The 22,536-nt window shown below is 37.1% G+C and overlaps 1 protein-coding gene across 1 annotated transcript in view; it reads left to right on the top strand.

The window, feature by feature from the left end:
• Positions 1-19,376, top strand: part of FRK (fyn related Src family tyrosine kinase) — an 85,546-nt gene extending 66,170 nt beyond the window's left edge. Inside the window, exons 3-8 of the mRNA XM_007454996.1 lie at positions 3,708-3,871; positions 5,559-5,727; positions 8,273-8,431; positions 17,113-17,294; positions 18,615-18,780; positions 19,168-19,376. Coding sequence (XP_007455058.1) covers positions 3,708-3,871; positions 5,559-5,727; positions 8,273-8,431; positions 17,113-17,294; positions 18,615-18,780; positions 19,168-19,376 — 1,049 coding nt within the window. The remainder of the gene's footprint in view (positions 1-3,707; positions 3,872-5,558; positions 5,728-8,272; positions 8,432-17,112; positions 17,295-18,614; positions 18,781-19,167) is intronic.
• Positions 19,377-22,536: the final 3,160 nt, after the last annotated feature.

Below are 22,536 nucleotides of genomic sequence, written 5' to 3'. Positions count from 1 at the left end.
CTCACCATTAGGAGAAAGCTGGGCTTCTACGTCTGCCACCAACTCCTTCTAAATTCATTTGGGCCTGGCATTTAGGACTGAAATCATAAGACTCCATCTATATCACATGCGTTCCCGCAGAATCAGTTACCCTGGATGTGAAGGTGGCCAAATAATCAGGTGACCAGTGCCATGGTCCTTATAGAAGGTCATGGGCAGAAATAGCTGAATTCTTTCAATGTTCAACAAACCTTTATTGTACTCCTCATACATACTTACCTGCATCTCTGCAATATATCCTAATTCTTGGACATGTTCTGGTAGATTAAGCAGTTGACAGGTGAAACATTTTCCCCTAGGTCAAACAGCATAAATGAGAGTCAAGATGTAAACTCAAACTCAGGATGCCTGGCTTTTAGTAGCTCAATTCATTCAATTGTGATACTACTGAGTTTGTTGAGAGATGATTCCATTATATTTTATATAATGTTTACATGTTTTGCAGTTAAACTACTAAAATGCTTAACTAATCTGAACTCATAGTAATTCACAGTAAGAATGGCACAAGCATTATCATTCACTTATAGCCTGTAGAATTTGGAATAGGTTTGGTTCAATAATAAAGATCAAAGCAAACCAGAAAAGGAATAGAAAATTCATTTCTCCTTAGTTCTGAGACCTTCTGAATTCAATCTTTATTAAGAATGACAGTTTGCAAATGTGTGGACTCACTACTATCAAATTAAAATCACTTAAAAAAACCCCACTTATTTTGGATTTGATTACTCAGGAATACAATATTAAAAGTGCCTTCATCCTGACTATGGTGTATTGAATTTCCCTGATGTAGCTTCTGTGATCTAATTTTAAAATTATATATATCTATATATACACATATATATATATCTATATATATTTCAGTCTTGGCTAGACTGAAAACTTAAATGAACTGCATATAAGTAATCTATAATGCTGGTCAGAGATGGAGTACTTATTCCTGTGTTATGTTGCAAAGCTCAAGAAATTAGATATAAACATGAATGACTGTCCTCTAATACTATTTATATGCTGGGGCTAAGTTTGTCTTCCTCTATTTAAAAGTAAAATTCCAGGGAAGACTTGACTTAAAAGTATTGTATAATTACCTGTTTAATTTTGCAGCAGACATTTCAGAAGCTTACATTTCTCTTCAAATCCAAGAGTTAGTGACATCATTCATTCATCTAGCAGATGTTTATGTTAGTTGTTACTCTGTGTCAGGCTCTGAGTAGGTATTAGTTCAAGACACAGAGTCCCTGCCCTTCACAGAGCCGCCTCCACTGAGATAAATCCACCATCACAATTAAACTGGGTAATGTGATAGAAAGGAGCTGGGAGGAGTATGTGCAACAGGGTGATGGGGAAGGCTGGTTCTGAGGATTTAAATTGAGACCTGAAGAGGGGCTGGCTACTAGAAAATTCATAGAAAAAGCATTCAAGTGGTGTTCAAGGCTCCAAGGTGAGAATTACTTTTTTTTTGGTAATGTGTAGTTTTCACAATTTGTAGTTTTCGGAAAGCACTACAGAAAGAAATGAGAATTCAGAGAGAGAAAGCAACAGCCATTAGAAATGTTGGAACATTAGAGTGGAAACATTTGGAAATTTGGAGTTTTCTTAAAGCCTGCTCTTTTAATGATGAAGAAATGGAGGCCCAGTGACATTCCCATGTTTTGGTCACATACTAGTTAAATTGTAACCTGGGTCTCCCATCTTCCTGTCTATAGCTTTTTTCTATTAAACAAAATTACCTTTATTGTGCTTGACAACTCCAGATGTATTGAAAGTATTGGTTTTTACAGTTGAGAGTTTAAACCTTTATCTACAAATAGTTGGCAAACATTTATTTAGGCTTTCTTTATGATCAATGGCAATTGCCAAAGCCATATCAATCATTGGGATTTGCATCCCTTATTAAGAAAATCACAGAGTATTTTAACCTCTCAGTCATCTATTGACTTTAGTTTCTAGCTTAGAAATCATTAAGTCTTTTGTGATGCTTTAAAAGGGAATGCCTAAGTTTAATTTCCATGTAGTCCACTTCAGTTTGGAACCAGATATGGTCCATCTTGATTAAAAAAGGAGAATTTTTTTATTGCTTCCCATCATTTCCAATTATAGATCTATTGGCTTGCTAGACATCTCAGTCATACTTTATGCACTTTTCTTTTTGATAAATGGCAAACGAATTTTCAGGCCAACAATTTATATAAATTGCAGGTATAATTTATACTTAGCTACCTTTCTACTTCTAATATTTTTATTACTTTGTGGAGAAATGAATTGGGGCTAATATTATTTACATCTCTCTTTGATTTTTTTGTTAACCTTTTAATCCATAAATGGAATCTGTAATGAGCTTAGCTCTGTATCCTAATAAAGCCCCTCTTTTTGGTGATGATTATATAAGGCAATTAACACTGCCCCAAGAGTTATAGTCAGTGGGAATGGTAATTTGACAGATCAGAGAGTACAAGGATGTGTTCCAGACACTTAAAAAATTGTAATTTAAGAACCTTATATTACTTTTGGAGGAGCTAAATATTTGCCTGTTTTCTGCATTTTATTATAAAGAACCGAAAATAAAATATTCTCCTGTATGCAGATGAAATGCTTTTTTTTTAGTTTTATTGAGGTATAATTGACAAATAAAATAAAAAGGTATTTAAAATGTACAACATGATGATTTGAAATATATATATACATTGTGAAAGGGTTCCCCCTCCCCACATTAAGTTAATTAACATATCTATCACCTCACATATTTCTCTCCGTTTTTGGTGAGACCATGTAAGTTTTACTCTCTTAGCAAATTTCAACTATATCATACAGTGTTATCAACTTTAGTCACCATGTTATATACTAGATGCTTAGAACTTACTCATCTTATAGCTGAGGTTTTATGCCCTTTTACCAACTTCTCCCTTATCCTGCTCTCCCCAACCCCATTCCCAGGCAACAATTTTTCTACTCTGTTTCTATGAGTTTAATTTTTTTAAAAAAACAGATTCCACATATAAGTGATACTACGCAGTATTTGTCTTCCTCTGTCTTATCTCACTTAGCACAATAGCCTCAAGGTTCATCCATGTTGTTGCAAATGACAGGATTTCCTTCTTTTTTTAAGGCTCAATAATATTTCTCTCTCCCTTCCTCCCTCTCTCACTCTCTCCATCTCTACCTGTATTTATATCTATATCTACACATAGATTTTGCTTTCTGAGAGCACTGTTTATTTTATTTTAGTGTCCATGTTATAGAATTTCATGGGAGGAAATTCTCCTTTGTCTCTGTACCAGAAAGAACTGTTTCTAAACATCTTTTGTGATTTTATCTTATGAACACTGTGGTTTCTGAAACTCTTTCCTTCTTTACATTGCTAGAATGATAGAGTCCATTTTATAGCTTGTTTTAAACAAGTATACTAGGCCTCAAATCAGAGTTTATTTTTGGTGCTAACTGTACTCTTTTATTTTTATATTTCCTTTAAAATATGATTCCACATTCTTTTTTCCTTTTTAGTCTGCTGTATGTCCTTTATAAGGTTCCTGAAGTCTTTTCTGAAACAAAGTTGAGAAATAAATAGAATTTGTTAAAATTTTATTCCATGCATTGAAACTATCATCACAAAGTAAGTAAATCTCCTTTGCTTTGGCAAGAAGTTTATTAAAAGGACTTATTTTGGGTTCCAGTTTTAGACAATGGGGTTGTGAAACACTACAGAATCAGAAGACTAGATGAAGGGGGCTTTTTCCTTACCCGGAGAAGAACCTTTTCAACACTGAATGAATTCGTGAGTCACTACACCAAGACAAGTGATGGCCTGTGTGTCCAGCTGGAAAAACCATGCTTAAAGGTGAAATGCTTTCAAGCTGTGTTCCTTTATTTTTGAAGTTAATTTTTTTTCCCTCAGGTGTTGGAGTTATTTGTCATGTGATATGTCAGCTCAGAAAAAAAAGGTCATTGAATACCCAAGTCATGGATAGGCAAACTGTGGCCTCTGAGCCAGTATGGCCCCACACTTATTTTTATAAATAAGCTTATTGGAGCATAGACATGCTCATTCGTTTACAGATTGTCGTTGCTTTTTTGCTATAATAGCAGAGTTTAATAGTTGAAACAGAGACTATATGGCTCACAAAGCCTAAAATATTTACCGTCTCATTCTTTTCAGAAGAAGTTTGCCAAGTCCCAACCTCAAGCAACCACTGAACACAGAAAATATTCATTCTTTGCACTAAGAAACTAATCTGGTATCTTGTTATTGCAGCATTTAATGATATGGCTGGAGGGGAAAAAAGTTCTGGAATACAGTTCTTACTTAGATGATCTGTATTCAAGATTATTAACATGAAATGACCAGGTTCATTATCTGGTTGTCTGCATATAGATATCATTTAACTGTTCTAACAGTTTGATTGTTTGGCCTGGCTGTTTAGTGGGAGGAGGTAACATTTATAGAATGAATCTATATTTATCATTAAATTCTGTTGTTTGCATGTTTTACCTAAATGTGGTTAAAGTTAAGTAGTGGTCATACACCTCAGTGGGGCAAGCCTTCAGCTCCACATCAGAGTTCAGGTCTCATGTACTGTCAGTGGTATAGCCAACCCTGTGGTTTATACCTGGATGACCAGTGAAAGCTTCCTTGTGATGCCTGATTAGAATTCTACAGACAAGTAGAAGCTGAAGAATTCTGTCCCGTATGCAGGGAATTTATGAGTTAAATCCTGAGACGTGAATAGGCAATTTTGGTATAAGTATGTACATCTTAGATGGTACAGGAATGACCTCACAAGAGTATCTAAGCTTATGCTAAGAAATAGTTCAACTGATAGAAAGATATGACTTAAAAATTCTTAGTTTAAGCAATATTGTTGAATTCTGGTAGGGAAAAGGGTTTACAAAGCATAGGTGACCTTCTGTGCACTCAAGATGCTGATGACTTAGTGGAGGAGATAAGATAAATTTCTAAAGGCAGATGACAAACTAGACTATGCACTCTAGGAGAGCAGAGACCTTGCCTATTTTGTTTACAGAATGGAACCTAGTTGGTGCTTGAAAAATATTTATTTATTAAATAAATGAGTAAATGAGTGAACAAATAAGTAAATGAATTTGAAAAAAGATGAAATTAATTATGAGAAATTTTGTGATATGTATGGTAAATGCTATAGGCCAAAGAGTTGGGGAGATAATTGTGGATGAGATGGAACTCCAGTTTAGCCTTGAAACTTGATTTACGTAGGCAAGGAGGCAAAGAGAACTCCCACCACATAGGTGAGAGGGAGGTATTTGGGTGTCATGTGGGACAGATGGACAGCAAGGTGCCCGACTTAGCAGGATTTGGGAGATCAGCTGGAAGAGGCAAAGATACAGATTCTACCACAATTGCTTTCCATTTAAAAGTAATTAGGATAAAATTTACAATATTTTGTTTTTAAAAATGATGTCTCTAAAAGTACCTAGACTGTTATTTTCAACCAAAATATTGTTGAATATAACTTTTTTCTTACCAGTATTCTAATTATTCTGTGAAGCAGATACAAGTCCCAGCTCCCTTTGATTTGTCATATAAAACCGTGGACCAGTGGGAGATCGGCCGCAGCTCCATACAACTTCTGAAGAGATTAGGATCTGGTCAGTTCGGCGAAGTGTGGGAGGGCCTATGGAACAATACCACTCCGGTAGCAGTAAAAACATTAAAACCAGGTACGAGAACAAGAATGGCAAAGGTTAAATGGCATATGTTGATACTTATAAGCTCAACTAGCCACTGTAAATGTCCAAGAGATCATAGGACAGCCAGTGTGGGCACCAAGCAAGTGTTATTATTACTTTCTGTAGTGACCACAATGATCAATCCCAGCACCTGAGATTTTCAGAATTACTGCAGGTATGATTATTATTTTGAATCCTAATCTTATTAACAACTGAGACTAAACTTTATTGTCCAATCTGATCATTTTTTTCCAAAAAAGAAGCAGCTAGCTATCCATCCTACACTGCTCTCTAAGGAAGGCCTTTTGGAGGTCAAAAGAGAACAAAAAATCAGATTTCTTATATTAAAAAATAGCGCCATGATAGTTTTCTCTCCAAGAGGAATAATTATTATTGATTTACAGTGTAATAGCAGCAAACAGCTTTGGTGATTGCTTAAATGTCTTCACTTCACTGGGGCCATTAATCAATCTTCTCAGCTATTTATTGCTTAGCAGACTACCACGCAATAAAAACGAGCCTGAAATCAACTCCCATAGTAGCTTTGACAGGCAAAAATTAATATTTAATGTTGCATTACTAGCTGAGTTGAGATTGGGTCTCTTTTGCTGTGCAGCTGGTCAGCTGTAACCAGCGTAGCCAAGGAGTGCACTGAGCAGGCTTCCCCTGCAGAGGCTCCTGACATACTATGGTTTCAGCTCTAGTGGATGGTGTGATTTGGCAATGATTTAAGTGTCCTGCATTCCATGAATCTGACGGCCACCCAAAGCATCAACATAGAAACATATTGTAGGTAAATCATCTGAATGGAGATCATAAATGCTGCTATCACTGGAAACTTCATCAATCAGATTGTTTGGGGGTGGGGGAATGATCCTACTATATCCATAACTAACCATAGGCCAAACTAATTATAATAACCAAAAGCGGTTCTTTATTATGGTTTGGATGCCTCTTTTATTCTTAGCTCCATTTTGCCACAATGATTCAAGACTTTAATCCTATTTGATTATGTGGAGCAGAACAGTGGTAGAGATGGAAGTGAGGGAGCTCAGCAAAAATTGATGGAGAACAGAGTAGGCCATTTCCCCCATTCTCCCTCTGTAAGTCCTTGCCTCTTCCCCTCAGCCTGTGAAGAAATGCTTACAGTTGATCTGTCTGGTTTTCCTAAGAATATGCCTATTATTAATAATAATACAAGTGTAGTCAGCGCTCATTGAACACATATGTACCAGACAATGCTATTATCCTGACAATGATTTTATGTCAGTAGGATTATTAGCCATGTTTTAGAGATGAAGAAACTGAAGTTCAGAGACATTTGGTAACTTGTTCAAGGTCACACAGTGAGCTAGGATTTGATCGAGCCTGGGTAGTGAACTTCTAGACTCTGAAAAGGCATACCAAAGGATAGATTGCCTAAATGCTTTATGTGAAATGATCTGCAGGTCACATGTAACTCTTTCTAACTGCGTATTAATAAACAGTCAGAGTGTTAGCTTGGAATGCCAAAGCTTATCCATGCCTGGGGTTCAAATATTAGCTGTGAAGTCTTCTATATGAGAGAATGAGGAACGAAACAGACTCTTTAAGCATCAGTGAAAATGATATTTGCACTATCCATAGTGAATACTGAGATGTGAAACGACAGTATTCCTTCAGTTACAACAATGGCTCTGAAGCATCATATCCTAAAAGAAATAAAAGATCTTTAAATGACTAATGAAAGGTAACTCCAGGTATTCTTCTTTCTCTTAGGTTTTATTTGATGTTAACTGTTGATACTTGGCACTTTGCATGGTGAGTCAGAGTTGGGCCATTTAAGTGCAATTTAATTGTAGATGAGTCTTCAAAATAGGCTCCAATATCTCCCTTAACATTTGGTCAAGCTATTAAAACCAACTGTGGAGATATTAATACAGGAGAAAATGTTGAATATCAGCTTCAAGAGGAGGAAAAAAACACTAAGTTTTGGGAGTGGCCCTTGAATGTTTTCTACTTGGCCTATACTATGGATATATGTCCTTGCAGAATTAAAGGCATAAATATGGCAGAATATCATTGCTTTTTAGAAAAGTTATCCAGCTCTTCCCACAGTGGGTACCAAGGACAGGGCAACTATTAGTCTTCTCTGCATCCTGGACAGAAAAACTCGCTGCAGTAATTAAACATTCAGTGTCTTCCAGTGTTCATGTTAATAGAATGTCTTCTCTTTGTGTTGCTAAGATGCCTGCCTGGTTTATCAATTAGACTGTCAGTGTTTCCTTTTTCCTTCATTTTTCACATGGACCTGAATCAGCCTCTCTTCACATACAGGTCATAATACATAAGCTGCACAGCCCTGGTGCACCAACACATCAGTTATTAGGTTGCCCTGGTTGAACTGATTCTTTTCCTTGATGAATCTGAAGATTTGTGACACTGATGCTCTTACTTTACTGAGAGGCAGGAAGCAATCTTGGTGATTCCCACCAGGCTTCTGTGAGGATAGGAATGCCTCAGTAACATAAAGTGATTTCCCCTCTTCTTGTTTCAGGTTCAATGGATCCAAATGACTTTCTGAGGGAGGCACAGATAATGAAGAACCTAAGACATCCAAAGCTTATCCAGCTTTATGCTGTTTGCACTTTAGAAGATCCTATTTATATTATTACAGAGTTGATGAGACATGGAAGTCTGCAAGAATATCTCCAAAGTAAGCTAAAGACTTAATAAAAGGAAAAAAGAGGAATTTACTTTAGCTAGTCCTATAAATGTCAATGTAGCGAGGCTTCTATAACCGAAAGGATATCTACTATGGTATATCTGTGACAATGAATGTCTTACCATTGAATTGCTCAACTACTCTTTAATAGGATGTATACTGTGTACTCAAAGGGAGGAAAAATATTTATGTAGTGGAAGAACAAATTGTTCACCATAGACATATCAGAGTACTTAAATGTCATGTGGAAAATTGAAGAATAGATGTTTTTCACGATGCTTTGTTTCCTACAATAACTAATTGAACATTATCAGTCATGGACCAGTATTTTCTATGGCCCAGAATTAAGGGACATGGCATGCTTTTGGGGGAAGGGAGGGAAAGGTACCCTCATTTTTCTCTTTGCCAGTTTTGGACAACACTGTGCTTGTTGGAATTTAAAATACTTCCAACCGCTAGGCAACATTAGAATATTCAGGCTAAAAAGCAGAAATATACTATTACTTAATTTTTACATCTGCTTCCTGTAGTCTGAGAAGACTTAAGGGCACTGTAGAATTTTGACGTTTATTACAAATTAATAATTTAATAAGCAACAATATTATAAGCATTAAAATGAGATGTTCAAAGAAGTGGAGATCGAGTACTGAGAGAATAATTCATGCTTTAAAAAGAGGCATTTTCTATACTTTCTTGGAATGTCAGAGGGGGACTGATAGAATGTATAGAGGTAAAGTGGGGTGAGAATAATGGAACAAAGATATCGGAGAGATAGGAGTATTCTCTCATTCCAGGGTGACTTGTGAAGCTGGTGATATTAAATTGCAAGACTAGATAGGAACAAGGAACATAAGACTTGCTAAGTGCTGTTAAAAACAAAAATATACCTAGCTCCCTTGCATAAAGATATCAGATTTAACAGTATTAGATTGTGTTACCCACCATAGAGAGACTAACCTCAGCCATTGACTCCTTTTGCCTTATTCCCAGGGACAAAAGTACAGGAGCCATTTCAGGTCATCTCTAACGAAAATGCTTTGTCAAATTAGAAACATTCGCGCTGTTAAATCTCACAGTCAATTCTCAATCCTCAGATCTATCAGCAGTATTCAATTCAATGGACACTGTCTCCTTCTGGTAACACTACCTTCTGGAAACACTACCTTCATTTGGCTTCTGGGACACTTCATCCAATGTCCTTTTCTCTTCGTTTCTTGCCAGTTCTTCTCAATCTATGTGATTTCTCTCATCTCCCACACTTCTCAATGTCTTGGAATTTTCCAAGACTCTTTTGCAACATCACCAGATTCCTTGCTAATCTCAACCAGTCTTATTGTTTAATAACATTTATGTATTAACCAATTGCCTAAATTATATCCCTCCATTACTTCAGAATCATATATCCAACTGCCTTCTTAGCTTCTCCACGTGAATACTGTATCAGTCTAGATAATATGGGTATGATGCGGTAACAAACCCCTCCAAATCTCTGAGTCTTAACACAGGTGTTTATTCTTGCTCTTGCTACATGTGAGATATAGATTAGCTCGTGGCTCAGGTCTTTTGATCACCTTGGCAGTAGCAGGGGATATGACTATTCTCATTCTGGCTCTTAAAGCTTCTGACCAGGAGTGACAGAGGTAATTTCTGTGCCCTTTTCATTTGGTTAAATCAAGTCAAAGGGAATACGGGGGAGTACGCCCCTCTAAAGTGCTTAAACGCAGGAAAAAACAGAAGTTTGCAAACAGCCCTCATTTCTACTACATATGTTTATTAGACATCTCAAAATAATTTGTCCAAAAACAGATCTCTGATATTATGCTCAGTAATCTGCACCTCTTGTGGTCTTTCCTTCTCTGACAATGTCAACACACAGGCCTAACATCTTGGAGTCACCTCTACTTCTCACATCCTATATCTGACCAACCAGCAAATCCCACTGGCTTGCTTTCCAAATATATCCAGGATTTTACCACTTCTCAACACTCCTACTCCAGTGAGTCATCATCAGCTCTCTCCTGGATTCTGCAGTCGCCTTCTAATTTGTCTCCCTCTTTTGGTTCTTGACCCCTTCAGTCTCTTCTCAACACAGTAGCTGGAGAGATCCTGTTAAAATGTAAATCAGGTCACGTCCCTCCTCAGCCCCAAACCTTCAGTGACTCCTTGGTTCTCTCTGTGTAACCCATGAAGTCCTGCCTGACCCAGCTCTCCATTACCTCTCAGACCCCATCTCCCACAGGTTTGCCCTGGTTCACTCTGTCAACTACACTGCCCTTCTTTGCTGCTCTTTGTATCTTCCAGATGTGCTCTGTGGCAGGCCCTGCGCACTTGCCGTTTCCTCTACCTGAAAATTTTTCCCATTACTTATCCGCACAGCTCATTTTCTCACTTCCTGAAGTCTTTACTCAGGTATTCCCATTACAGCGAGTCCTTCCTGGGTCACCCTCTAAATTCTAAGATTTAATCTCCCTTTGCTGACTCTTTGTATTCCTCTTTCCTGCTTTTTGTTTTCTCTTCCTAGCTGTTAGTCGTCATATAATGCATGACATATTTATGTAGCTTATTTTTAGTGTCTTCTAAAATACAACTTGGAGAGGGCAGAGATTTTTCTTTGTTTTAGTGCTAGAATGGTGTCAGGCACACAGAAGGTGTGCGCTAATTGTGTGTTGACTAAGTGAATGAATAAATTAATGGATAGATTAAGTCAGGGCTATCCTGAACCTAATACAGTTGGGACTTGTTTTGTTGTGCTTGGTATCAGCTTGCAAAGATACGCTTAGTATATTGCAAACTCCTTTGACATTGAGGATTTCTGTGATTTGTTGATGTGTTTTACTCAGGGTTGAGCATGAACTCTGTCATCTTCTGGGTTGAACTATATCAGGGTCAAGTTTACAGAGGCCTTCATTTGCCCAGATACTTAGCAGCCAGGGGGAGTAATGAAGGCATGCTCATTACAGACAATCCCTTCCCAATCAAGAGGATTTGATTTCAACAAAGTGATCTTAAAATGTATCTGCCAGTCTTAAACATCCCATAATGATAAATATTATTAAGCTGAAATGCTCTTGAGTAATGGAACATAACTGAAAATATTTCCTTGCTGCAGATGTAAATTGTCACAGGTCTATGAACGTTTATATCAGTTTTGACATCTGGCTGCTGTATTAGAAGTGTGCTCTGAGGTTGTATGCAGTTGCTAGGCCACTGTACTTTTCAGGGCAGGAAATATGTTACTACACAGTTTCCTTCACTATTCTGCCTGTCAGTGAAAACCTTTTTATATCCACTGTAATAGGATTAGATGTTGTATTTGATAGCTGAAATAACACACATTTTTCTATAGAACCATCTTTGTAGTCCCTAAGCTTGGCTGAATATTTTTTTGTAATACATTTCTCCAAAATGGAAAAGGCTTGTCAAAAAACTTTAGCACTAAGGGTAATTGATGCCTGGTATTTCTTACTGAAGTTTAAAGAGGATAAATATCTGCATTTTTTACTTTAGCTGAGCTTGTTTTCTTTCCAATAAGTACTTACAGAGCATCTAGTATATGTCAGTATATTTTCTTTGTTTTACAAATCAAGTCCTAGCATGTTGTTCATCATTCTCACAGACAGTTCAGTTAAGTAGATTGAAGCAGACAGGAGTGTTTTCACTGAGATACCCTTTAACTGAACACAACTCCATAACTATTTGCTGTCTGCATGAATGGAAGTCTCTTCATAGCCCCTGACTTTGGGTGCTCAGGAGTGTAAGGTGGATTTTAGGGAGGCAGTACAGAATAAATTTATGACGCATGAGATTTCAGCCTCCAACATATCCTGGATTTGAATCTCTACTCTATAAGTTATTACCTGTTCCTCTGAGTGGTAGGGATACCTATCAAACAGGGCAAAATACTTCCTATAGTTTTTCTGAGTATTAAATTAGGTGATTTACTGGAAAATCAACCATATGGGATAGTGGTAGGAGAGGAGCATATATATTTTAATTTTTTTTTCCTCTAAAAAACACTATATAGCACTTACTGTGTGCCAGGAATTTTTCTAAGTCCTATACAAGTATTATTTTAGTTCATTCTTCTAACAACCTCATGAACTAAGTATTATTATTATCATCCCCATTTTACAGTTGAAGAAGGTGAGGTATGGAGAGATTAAGTAACTTATTCAAGGTGGTTGAACAAGAATTCAAACCCAGGAAATCTGGCTCCATTGTCCATGCTTTTAACCATTTACATAGCACTGATATTATTCTCCTAATATCCACCTATTATTTATTGCTGCATGACAAATTACCCCAAAACTTAGTGGCTTACAGCAGCAAACATTTATTATCTCACAGTTTCTGTGGTCAGGAATCCAGGTGCAGCTGAGCCGGGTCTTCTGGGTCAGGGTTTCTCACAAGGCTGCAGTCACGGTGTCAGCCAGGGTTCCAATCATCTTTATCCATTCATTTGCTGATGGACACTTAGGTTGCTTCCATATCATGGTTATTGTAAATAATGCAGCTATGAACTTTGAGGTACATATATCTTTTGAATTAGTGTTTTTATTTTCTTCAGGTAAATACTCAGGAGTAGAATTGGTGGATCATATGGCAGTTTTATTTTTAATCTTTTGAGGAATCTTTATACTGTCTACCATAGTGGTTGCACTAATTTAAATTCCCACCAACAAAGCACTAGGGTTCCCTTTTATCCACATCCTCGTTAACACTGGTTATTTCTTGTCTTTTTTGTTTTTGTTTTTGGCTGCGTTGGGTCTTTGTTGCTGTGCGCGGGCTTTCTCTAGTTATGGCGAGTGGGGGCTATTCTTTGTTGTGATGCGTGGGCTTCTCATTGTGGTGGCTTCTCTTGAGGAGCACCGGCTCTAGGCACCAGGCTTCAGGAGTTATGGCTTGTGGTCTCAGTGGCTATGGCTCACGGGCTCTGGAGCGCAGGCTCAGTAGTTGTGGCACATGGGCTTAGTTGCTCCGCAGCGTGTGGGATCTTCCTGGACCAGGGCTCGAACCCGTGTCCCCTGCATTGGCAGGCGGATTCCCAACCACTGAGCCACCAGGGAAGCCCCTATTTCTTGTCTTTTTGATGATAGCCATTCTTACAGGTGTGAGGTAATATCTCATGGTTTTGATTTGCATTTCTCTGATGATTAGTGATTTGAGCATCTTTTCATGTGCCTGTTGGCCCTCTGTTATGTCCTCTTTGGAAAAATGCCTATTCACGTCCTCTGCCCATTTTTTGATCAGATTGTTTATCTGTTTTTGATGTTGAGTTGTATGAGTTCTTTATGTATTTTGGATATTAACCCCTGATTGGATATATCATTTGCAAGTATCTTCTCCCTTTCAGTAGACGGTCTTTCCATTTTATTGATGGTTTCCTTCATTGTTTGAAAGCCTTTTAGTTTGATTTGGTCCCATTTGTTTATTTTTGCTTTTGTTGCGCTTACCTGAGAGACAGATCCAAAAAAATATTGCTAAGACCAGTGTCAAAGAGATAACTGCCTATGTTTTCTTCTAGGAGTTTTGTGGTTTCAGGTCTTACATTAAGTCTCTAACCCATTTTGAATTTATTTTTGTATATGAGAAAATGGTCTAGTTTCATTCTTTTACATGTTGTTGTCCAGTTTTCCCAGTGCTACTTATTGAAGAGACTTTCTTTTCCCTGTTATATATTCTTTGTTGTAGATAATTGACCATGTGAGTGTGAGTTTATTTATGGGCTCTTTATTCTCTTCCATTGAGCTATGTGTCTGTTTTTATGACAGTACCATACTTCTTTGATCGCTATAGCTTTGTCTGAAGTCAGGGAATGTGATACCTCCAGTTTTATTTTTCTTTCTCAAGATTGCTTTGGCTATTCAGGGTCCTTTGTGGTTCCATACACATTCTAGGATTATTTATTCTAGCTCTGTCGGTTTTTGTGAGTATTTTGATAGGGATTTCATTGAATGTGTAGATTGCTTTGGGTAGTTAAAATGGACATTTTAACAATATTAGTTCTTCCAATCCATGAACACATAACATCTTTCCATTCATTTGTATCATCTTCAGTTTTTTTCATCAATATCTTATAGTTTTCAGAGTACAGGTCTTTTACCTCCTCGGTTAAATTTATTTCTAGGTATATTATTCTTTTTATTTGCTTATATATGGGATTGTTTTATTGTTTTCTCTTTCTGATAGTTCATTATTAGTGTATAGAAATACAACAGATTTCTGTATATTAATTGTGTATCCTAAAATTTTACTGAATTCATTTATTAGTTCTAATAATAAATGAATCTTATTTATTATTGGGATTTTCTGTATATGGTATCATGTCATCTGCCAATAGTAAAAGTTTGACTTCTTCTCTTCCAATCTGAATGCCTTTTATTTCTTTCTCTTGTTGGTTGCTGTGGCTAGGACTTCCAATACTATGTTAAATAGAAGTGGTGAGAGTGGGCATCCTTGCCTTATTCTGGATCTTAGAGGAAAAGCTTTCAGCTTTTCACTATTGAGTATGATGTCACCTGCAAGTCTGTCATAAATGGCCTTTATTACTCAGAGCCTATTTAAATATGCTGCTTGCATTAAAAAAACACACACACTCACACACAAACTGTGCTTAGGTCTTTCCCATTTGAAAACTTCCCTTGACTCCATTTATTTCATTTTTTTAATTGCAAAACATGACATACATGTAGAAAGGACATGCACGATTTACGTCCTTTCTACATATATATTTATAATGTAATTATGAAGTGAGCAAGTAAACAACTGTGTAGCCACTATGCAAATCAAGAATGAGAACATAGCCAGCAGCCCAGAAACTCCTCTACTACCTTATCAATGACAATCTCTCACTATCAGGAACTTCATGATAATTGCTTCCCCTTCCTTGACTTACATTTTTCTCTGCTAGCTTCTTCTTGTCTTCCCTTCTTGACTAGGTTTTTGGAAATTGACATCTCGTCTTGCTCTCTCCACGTCCTCAGCTCCCCTTCAGCCCTTAACCCTTTATACTCCATCTCCAGCGAGACTCTCTTCCTGCAACCAATGTTTCCAGTGACTTCTTAATTATTATATTTTAGAAATGCTTTTTAGTTCTTATCTTGCTGGACTTATTTGACAATGGTGGTGATTTTCTCTTCTCAAACCTTTGACTGTTATGATGTTCTCTTCTGGTTCTTCTCTCATTCTTTAGGCTGATTCCTCTCAGTTTTCTTGCAGGTTTATTTTTATATGCCCACTGTAAGTGTTGGCATTTCTCATGATTCTATCACTTTCTAGCAATCTCACCCACTTTTAATGTTTAACTCTTGCTCCTAGACAATGACTGTTAAATCCATATTTCTAGCTGCATGCTTTCCTCTGAGCTTCAGAACCATATGCTTGTCTTCTTTTAGACATTTCCTCTTGGGTAATCCATATGCATCTCTAGCTTAACAAATCTTAAACTGTTTAATTCTGATCAGGCAGCAGCAATGATAGATAATAAGAACAGGTAGGCTTTACTAAGTTCTTCCTAGGTGCCAGGTACTGTTTTAAGTGCTTTACATGTATTATCTCATTTTAACAAATAATACCACAAGGTTATGATAATTATTGCTGTATATATGGAGAAACTGAGACACAGGAAGAAGTGTAAGGCAGAGCCCTGATTCAAATTCTGGCACTTTAGCTTCAAACCAATCTTCCTCACTCCTGTACTGTAGTTGCTCAAGTCAGGAATTGTGTCTGGGACTCTTGACCATAAATTCAATGCATTTATGGTAATATTTGGCTTATTCAGATAGGGATAATGATAATTTGGATTTATATGAGACCTTTTCAGTTCTCCAGAAATTTGAAGACCTCTACTAACAGTATGGCGGCTAAACACTTATCCAGGGATGGCTGACCCCATTTCACAAAGTCACCACAAAATAACACTAATCTCTCTAGTAATGATCAAACTGACTCTACTACATACATTTCCTATGCTTAGTTATATAGAATCAGCAGGAGGAGAAACTATGTCTACGAAAGGTGTATCATGCCTATACCTTCTCTTCATAGAGAGATGAGCAACCTATTCTAAGAATAACAGGCTAAGAAAGGAAAATGTAATGCAGGCATCAAGCTTAATGGAGTACAAATGTAATATACTCAGCTTATAACTATGTAACATATATAGAGCCTTCATTATTTTGTGAGCTAGTTTTTAAGAACAATGTGATGGAAGAATGAGAACTTTTCATTGGTTCAGCCATGCAAATTAGTATTATTTTTAGGTTTAAAGACTGAAACAACTAAGAAATGTTTCAAAGAAATCCAGAGGCAACCAAGTAACAGTTTCCATGAAGAGATGAGTCAGTGATGTGTGGTATTAAAAATGTCAATACCTGGACTCTTTCGGATATTTATAGCTGTGTTTGGATCATGTGGTACTGTTGCTCCTTTCTCCCAATAATGCTCATTTAGCGAAGGGACGGCCTCAGCTTTGAAATGTGTTTGAGCTCTGAAACTTGTTGCCTCATTAACCCTTCACAGGAAATGGAACAGTTTGTACTTGTTATATTTATTTTCACTCAGTGCTATGGCACTTAATCCCACTGATAGCTCATTCATCAAAATTCTTAGAATTTGCTTCAATAGTTCAAATGTTCTCCAAAGTGAATCTCTTATTTTCTCTTTTTACCTAGATGATGCTGGATCAAAAATCCATCTGATGCAGCAGGTAGACATGGCAGCCCAGGTTGCTTCTGGAATGGCCTATCTGGAGTCCCAGAACTACATCCATAGAGATCTGGCTGCCAGAAATGTCCTTGTTGGTGAACATAGTATCTACAAAGTGGCAGATTTTGGACTTGCAAGAGTTTTTAAGGTAGATTTGGCTTTGTTTTAATTAGTTAGTAATGGGTCAAAAGGCTAGACCAGTATACTAATAGATTTACTGTTATTTTTCGACATATTTCTCCAAGTTCTGTTGGTCCATAGACCATTTCAGAATCCCAGGGCTCTACAGACAAACTACTTCCTATTTCTATTTCTTCACCAAAGAGAAAGAAACAGAAAAAAACAATGATCAACCAGATGGGAAAGTATGTAATTAAGTTTGCAGTTGAATAAATGATCAGTTTTTTAGTACCAGTAGCCTCTGTTTGTCTGCCTCTATTTCCCTTAAAAAAGGCAGCACACTTTGTACAGTTACCCTATCCATTTTTGCTCACTTTATGCCAGACTAATATGCATGCTGCCAGGCATGCTGCCAAAATTCTTCAGCAAACCTTGGCTTTTAAAATCCTGCCACCCCCGCTCCCATTTTATGACATTAGGCCAAAAGACACTAATATAGGAGATGTAATATTAGGTGTTTTTTTCCTGAATTTAGTTTTTTATTTCTACATTGTATCATACAAATATGAGTGTGGGGGTGCTTCCCTGGTGGTGCAGTGGTTGAGAGTCCGCCTGCCGATGCAGGCGACACGGGTTCATACCCTGGTCCAGGAAGATCCCACATGCCCACGCCGCGGAGCAGCTAGGCCCGTGAGCCATGGCTGCTGAGCCTGCGTGTCCGGAGCCTGTGCTCCGCAACGGGAGAGGCCACAACAGTGAGAGGCCCGCGTACTGCAAAAAAAATAAATAAATAAAAAAAATAAATTAAAAAAAAAGAGTGTGGGACATGAAACACAAGTAAATGATTCTCTTTTGATCTTTATGAATTTATCATCTTTTCTCTTTGTAAATTAATTAGATCCCCAGTGAGTTGATATATTAATTTAAATCATTTGGACCCTACTTTTCAGTATTAGAAAATGGTTACATGGTAATTATCAATGTCAGTGGCTCTTCAATACCAGCAGTAAATCAGAAAACAGGCTTTGCTTTCACTTTCTATATTTGCTAAAGACCAGGTGTAAAGCCAGTGTTATCACAGATGAATTTCCCATATGTATTACAGTGCTCCTTCCAGTGCTACTTTTAGCACATAGTAGGCTCTCAAATAATATTTCATTAATGAATTCCCACAGATTATTCAGTCTCGTGTGTCAGATTTGGAATTTGCTACTGTAATTATCATTTGAATTAAACTCATTTTGAATCTTGTCCCTCTAAATTTTAATGCAAAGCAAGTTACAGATGAATGAGGGTGACCAAAAAAACCCCCACTTTAACCTAGCCGGATTCCTTAATGCATTAACAGGTAGATAATGAAGACATCTACGAATCTAAACACGAAATAAAGCTGCCGGTGAAGTGGACTGCGCCTGAAGCCATTCGTACTAATAAATTCAGCATTAAGTCTGATGTGTGGTCATTTGGAATCCTTCTTTATGAAATCATTACTTATGGCAAAATGCCTTATAGTGGTGAGTAATTAATTCTGAAGTGGGCCTTTCTGCTGCAGGTCACTTACTTAGGTGTGACTTTAGCTGCTTTGCCCAGACTTAGAGGGCAGAGTTATGAGGCTGACCACACCATGTGCCTGTGGGAGCATAACAGATAAAATTTGATGATGATGATTTGCCTTAATGAGGTGGTTTATTGCCTCCTCCTCCTTTGCTCTTGAATTGCAGTCTTACAGACATGACTTGCTGTAGGATTTAGTTTAGTCTCTGCGCCTGGGAAGGGGATGGTAGACTTCATAGTTTCTCCGGGGAAGTCAATTTGCTTTGTCCTCTAGAGTGTCAGTATCTATGAATTTAAGACTCTGATTTCCAACTTGTTTTTTGTTGGTTCCATTTTATATTTTTTAGGTATGACAGGTGCTCAGGTAATCCAGATGTTGGGTCAAAACTATAGACTCCCTCAACCATCTAACTGTCCATTGCAATTCTACAACATCATGTTGGAGTGCTGGAATGCAGAGCCTAAGGACCGGCCAACATTTGAGACACTGCATTGGAAATTTGAGGATTATTTTGAAACAGACTCTTCATATTCAGATACAAATAACTTTGCATGATGAACACTGAAGAACATCAAATAATGAAGTAGTAACAGAGTTCAATAATCAGTTCAGAAATACAATCATATTAACCAACTGTAAAAATGAATTTATCTTGACATATTCAAGGGATAAGGTAAATTTGGCCATATAATACAATAAAGATGATATGTGTATTTTATCAACTGGGCAATACTGCAGGACAGTCTAAGATGAAATATCATCTCCCCACTGCCTGGCAAAGTCAAATGCACTAAACAAAGATATTTTTCTTCTTAAAAGAGACACATTTCTATTTATTGTTTGAAATGCTGTTCAAGAGGATCAACAGATGATAGCGAATTTTTACTCAGTGACTGTTGTAGCATTTTCCTGTTTACTGATTAAGGTGGTTATTCATTATTCCTGGGATTGCTGAATCCCATCAGGCTGTTATTATGAAGGAATTTGATTGCTTTTCTGCACAGCAGGACCTGTGCTTTGAGATTTTTTTTTCTCTTTTAAAATATCCTGTAACTACAATGATGGCAAAGACATGTTAAATGACTTGATTGTACTTGGAGTAATTGCACATATTTTTTTCCTATGCATAAAAAAATGAAGCAGCTGTTGAGAAAAAGAATTAAAATCTCTCTAATTTTGTAGGAGGAAATGATGGAATTTTTCTCTACCTCGGTATGTGTCATCTGAGATTCATCTACATTAGTTTTAATCTCTTAATGCTAAGAATCAGCTTGCAAAGCTGATGAGTTATTATCTTGGAAATATGCAAGAAACATCTAATGGCCTGCCAGATCTGAGAAATAAGTACCAAAATAGTTTAGGAAAATGAGAGGAGAGCAATAGGATTGCTAAGGCCTGGGATTTCTGAATAATTTAAAAAAGGTACCTTTGCTATATAGGCTACAAAACAGGCCAAACTCTGTTTCAGATCTAAAGAGTAGGAATAAGGAATAATAAGGTTTCATAACGTTGGTTATGAAACTGTATTTTTTGTCTGATAGGACAAGAGGGTTTTTACTCATCTTAAGTTTTCATTAACCTTTGTAAGAATGTTATTTCTTCTTAAGCAATGGATGTATCAAGTTCTGTGCCTCATTAGATGATTAGGGAGAGCTCTCAAAGGGGGTTTCAAAATCAAATATATATTCAAAGATCTTCTAATGTAAAGCAATAGGAATGAAAAAATTCATAAGAAAATTTTGAGTATATTAAGAATATTTTGAGTATCTTCTTTCATCTTTCTTTAAAGGAGAAGAAGAGCATTCTTAAGTGGTTACGGAAACCCCAACACAAAGTAGATTAAGCACTAAGTAAATCTGTATACTCTGTAACTGGAAGACAGAAGGTGTTAAAAAGGAGACAGCAGGCCCCAAATGGAGTCACTTGTGCTAAGCCCCATATCAGCAAACCAAGACTTAATACTTAAACTAATTGCAGTTTCAGCATTTCCCAGAAATGTAATCTTTAACCAGTCAACCTGGAATTACCTGGCCAGCATGATAGACCCCTTCCATCCCACTCAGGAGGGCAGGAGGGCGACCTCGTCAGAAACGATGCATTCTTTGCTAATGACGTTCTTTTCCCACCCCCTTTCTGCTTTTAAAAACCCTTGCTTTTCTACAGCATGGCCAAGCTCCTTCCTATTTGTTAAATGGGATGCTGCCCAATTCACGAATCACTGAATAAAGCCAACTTGATCTTTAAATTTACTCAGTTGAATTTTTGTTATTTAACAAGATAGAGAGGACTCAATGCACAATACCATTAATAATTCAATGACGTTAACAAAGACCCAAGTCGTTTCCCAACATTCCCTCTGCCATCAGCATTGTCCTCATTCCTATGGTCATAGGTGGCTCTCAAAACCAACTGGGGTTCCCTCTTCTCTTCACCCAGCAGGAGAAAATGGGAAGCCTCTCTCTTTGCATTTTCAGCTTACATAAAAATCATTCTTTTTCAGGCTTTCCTGGTGGTGCAGTGGTTGAGAGTCCGCCTGCCAATGCAGGGGACACGGGTTCGTGCCCCGGTCCGGGAAGATCCCACATGCTGTGGAGCGGCTAGGCCTGTGAGCCATGGCCGCTGAGCCTGCGCGTCTGGAGCCTGTGCTCCGCAAAGGGAGAGGCCACAACAGTGAGAGGCCCGCGTACTGCAAAAAAAAAAAAAAATCATTCTTTTTCTGTTCAGGCAAACTGGGGGTCATGTGCCTAACCCTAGACCAATAATAGACTCTTATGTGCTGGCTGAGAATAAATTCTGCCACACTGAAGCTGGGAATATAGTTACCTTTTCTGGAGACAGGTTGGGAAACTGGCTTATCTGAATAAAATCAGAGAAGATTGGATCCTGGGTAGGTGTCCATTAAGGAGAAAGTCCCCTGAGATGAAGTATTTATACTGTACATATAAAATAGGTGTATGTATGTGTATATACACTTAAACTTTTTTGAAACTAAAATGGGTCATATGGAGCTAACAATTATAGAGCCCCTTGATTCCTTTATGAACAGCAAATGTTTGTAAGGGAAGGTCAACACTAATCTTTCTAATTAGTTGACTATGTATAGGACAAATTCAATTATTTATTTAAAGTCATAGAATCTAATGCAAAGAGCAAATTATAAATAACCAGTTATTAAAAATTAAAAGAAAATAGCTCATTTTCTTTGAGTTTATTTTTTGGAGTTCAATCCTGCTTGAACATATACAGAAATGAATTAAAATATTCCAATTTCATTGTGAAAATTCAACTACTATATAATTTACTTTTTTTTGTAGCAGCTAATAACAATAAATTTTTTAGTAAGATCTGATTTTGAAATGTAAAAAGAAGGTTATCCTTTCTTGTTTTTATACTACCTGAAACCTGTTTGACTTACCACATTTGATTCTTGGAGACATTTATGTTCAAGTTGCTGTCAAAGCAATCTATTATTCTTGTTTTCACCTGATGGATCACAGAGAAAAATAATGAATTCAGTTACGAGAAGCAGGAATAGATTTTTTTTTTTAACTGACATAAATTTCTTTCCCTGTATAGAATAAAAGGGTCAAGAAAAGGTAAGTTGAATTTTCCTACAATGAGCCAGCTCTTGTTAAATTTACGTCCCCTAAATTGTAGCAAAGCACTTTCTATGTAATGTTTTATTTATGTAATTCAGTTATTTGGAGGTGGTGGT

The sequence above is a fragment of the Lipotes vexillifer genome, unplaced genomic scaffold (genome assembly GCF_000442215.2).
Source record: "Lipotes vexillifer unplaced genomic scaffold, Lipotes_vexillifer_v1.1 scaffold18, whole genome shotgun sequence".
NCBI classification, from domain to species: Eukaryota; Metazoa; Chordata; class Mammalia; order Artiodactyla; family Lipotidae; genus Lipotes; species Lipotes vexillifer.
This window is presented reverse-complemented; position numbering and strand designations above follow the sequence as displayed.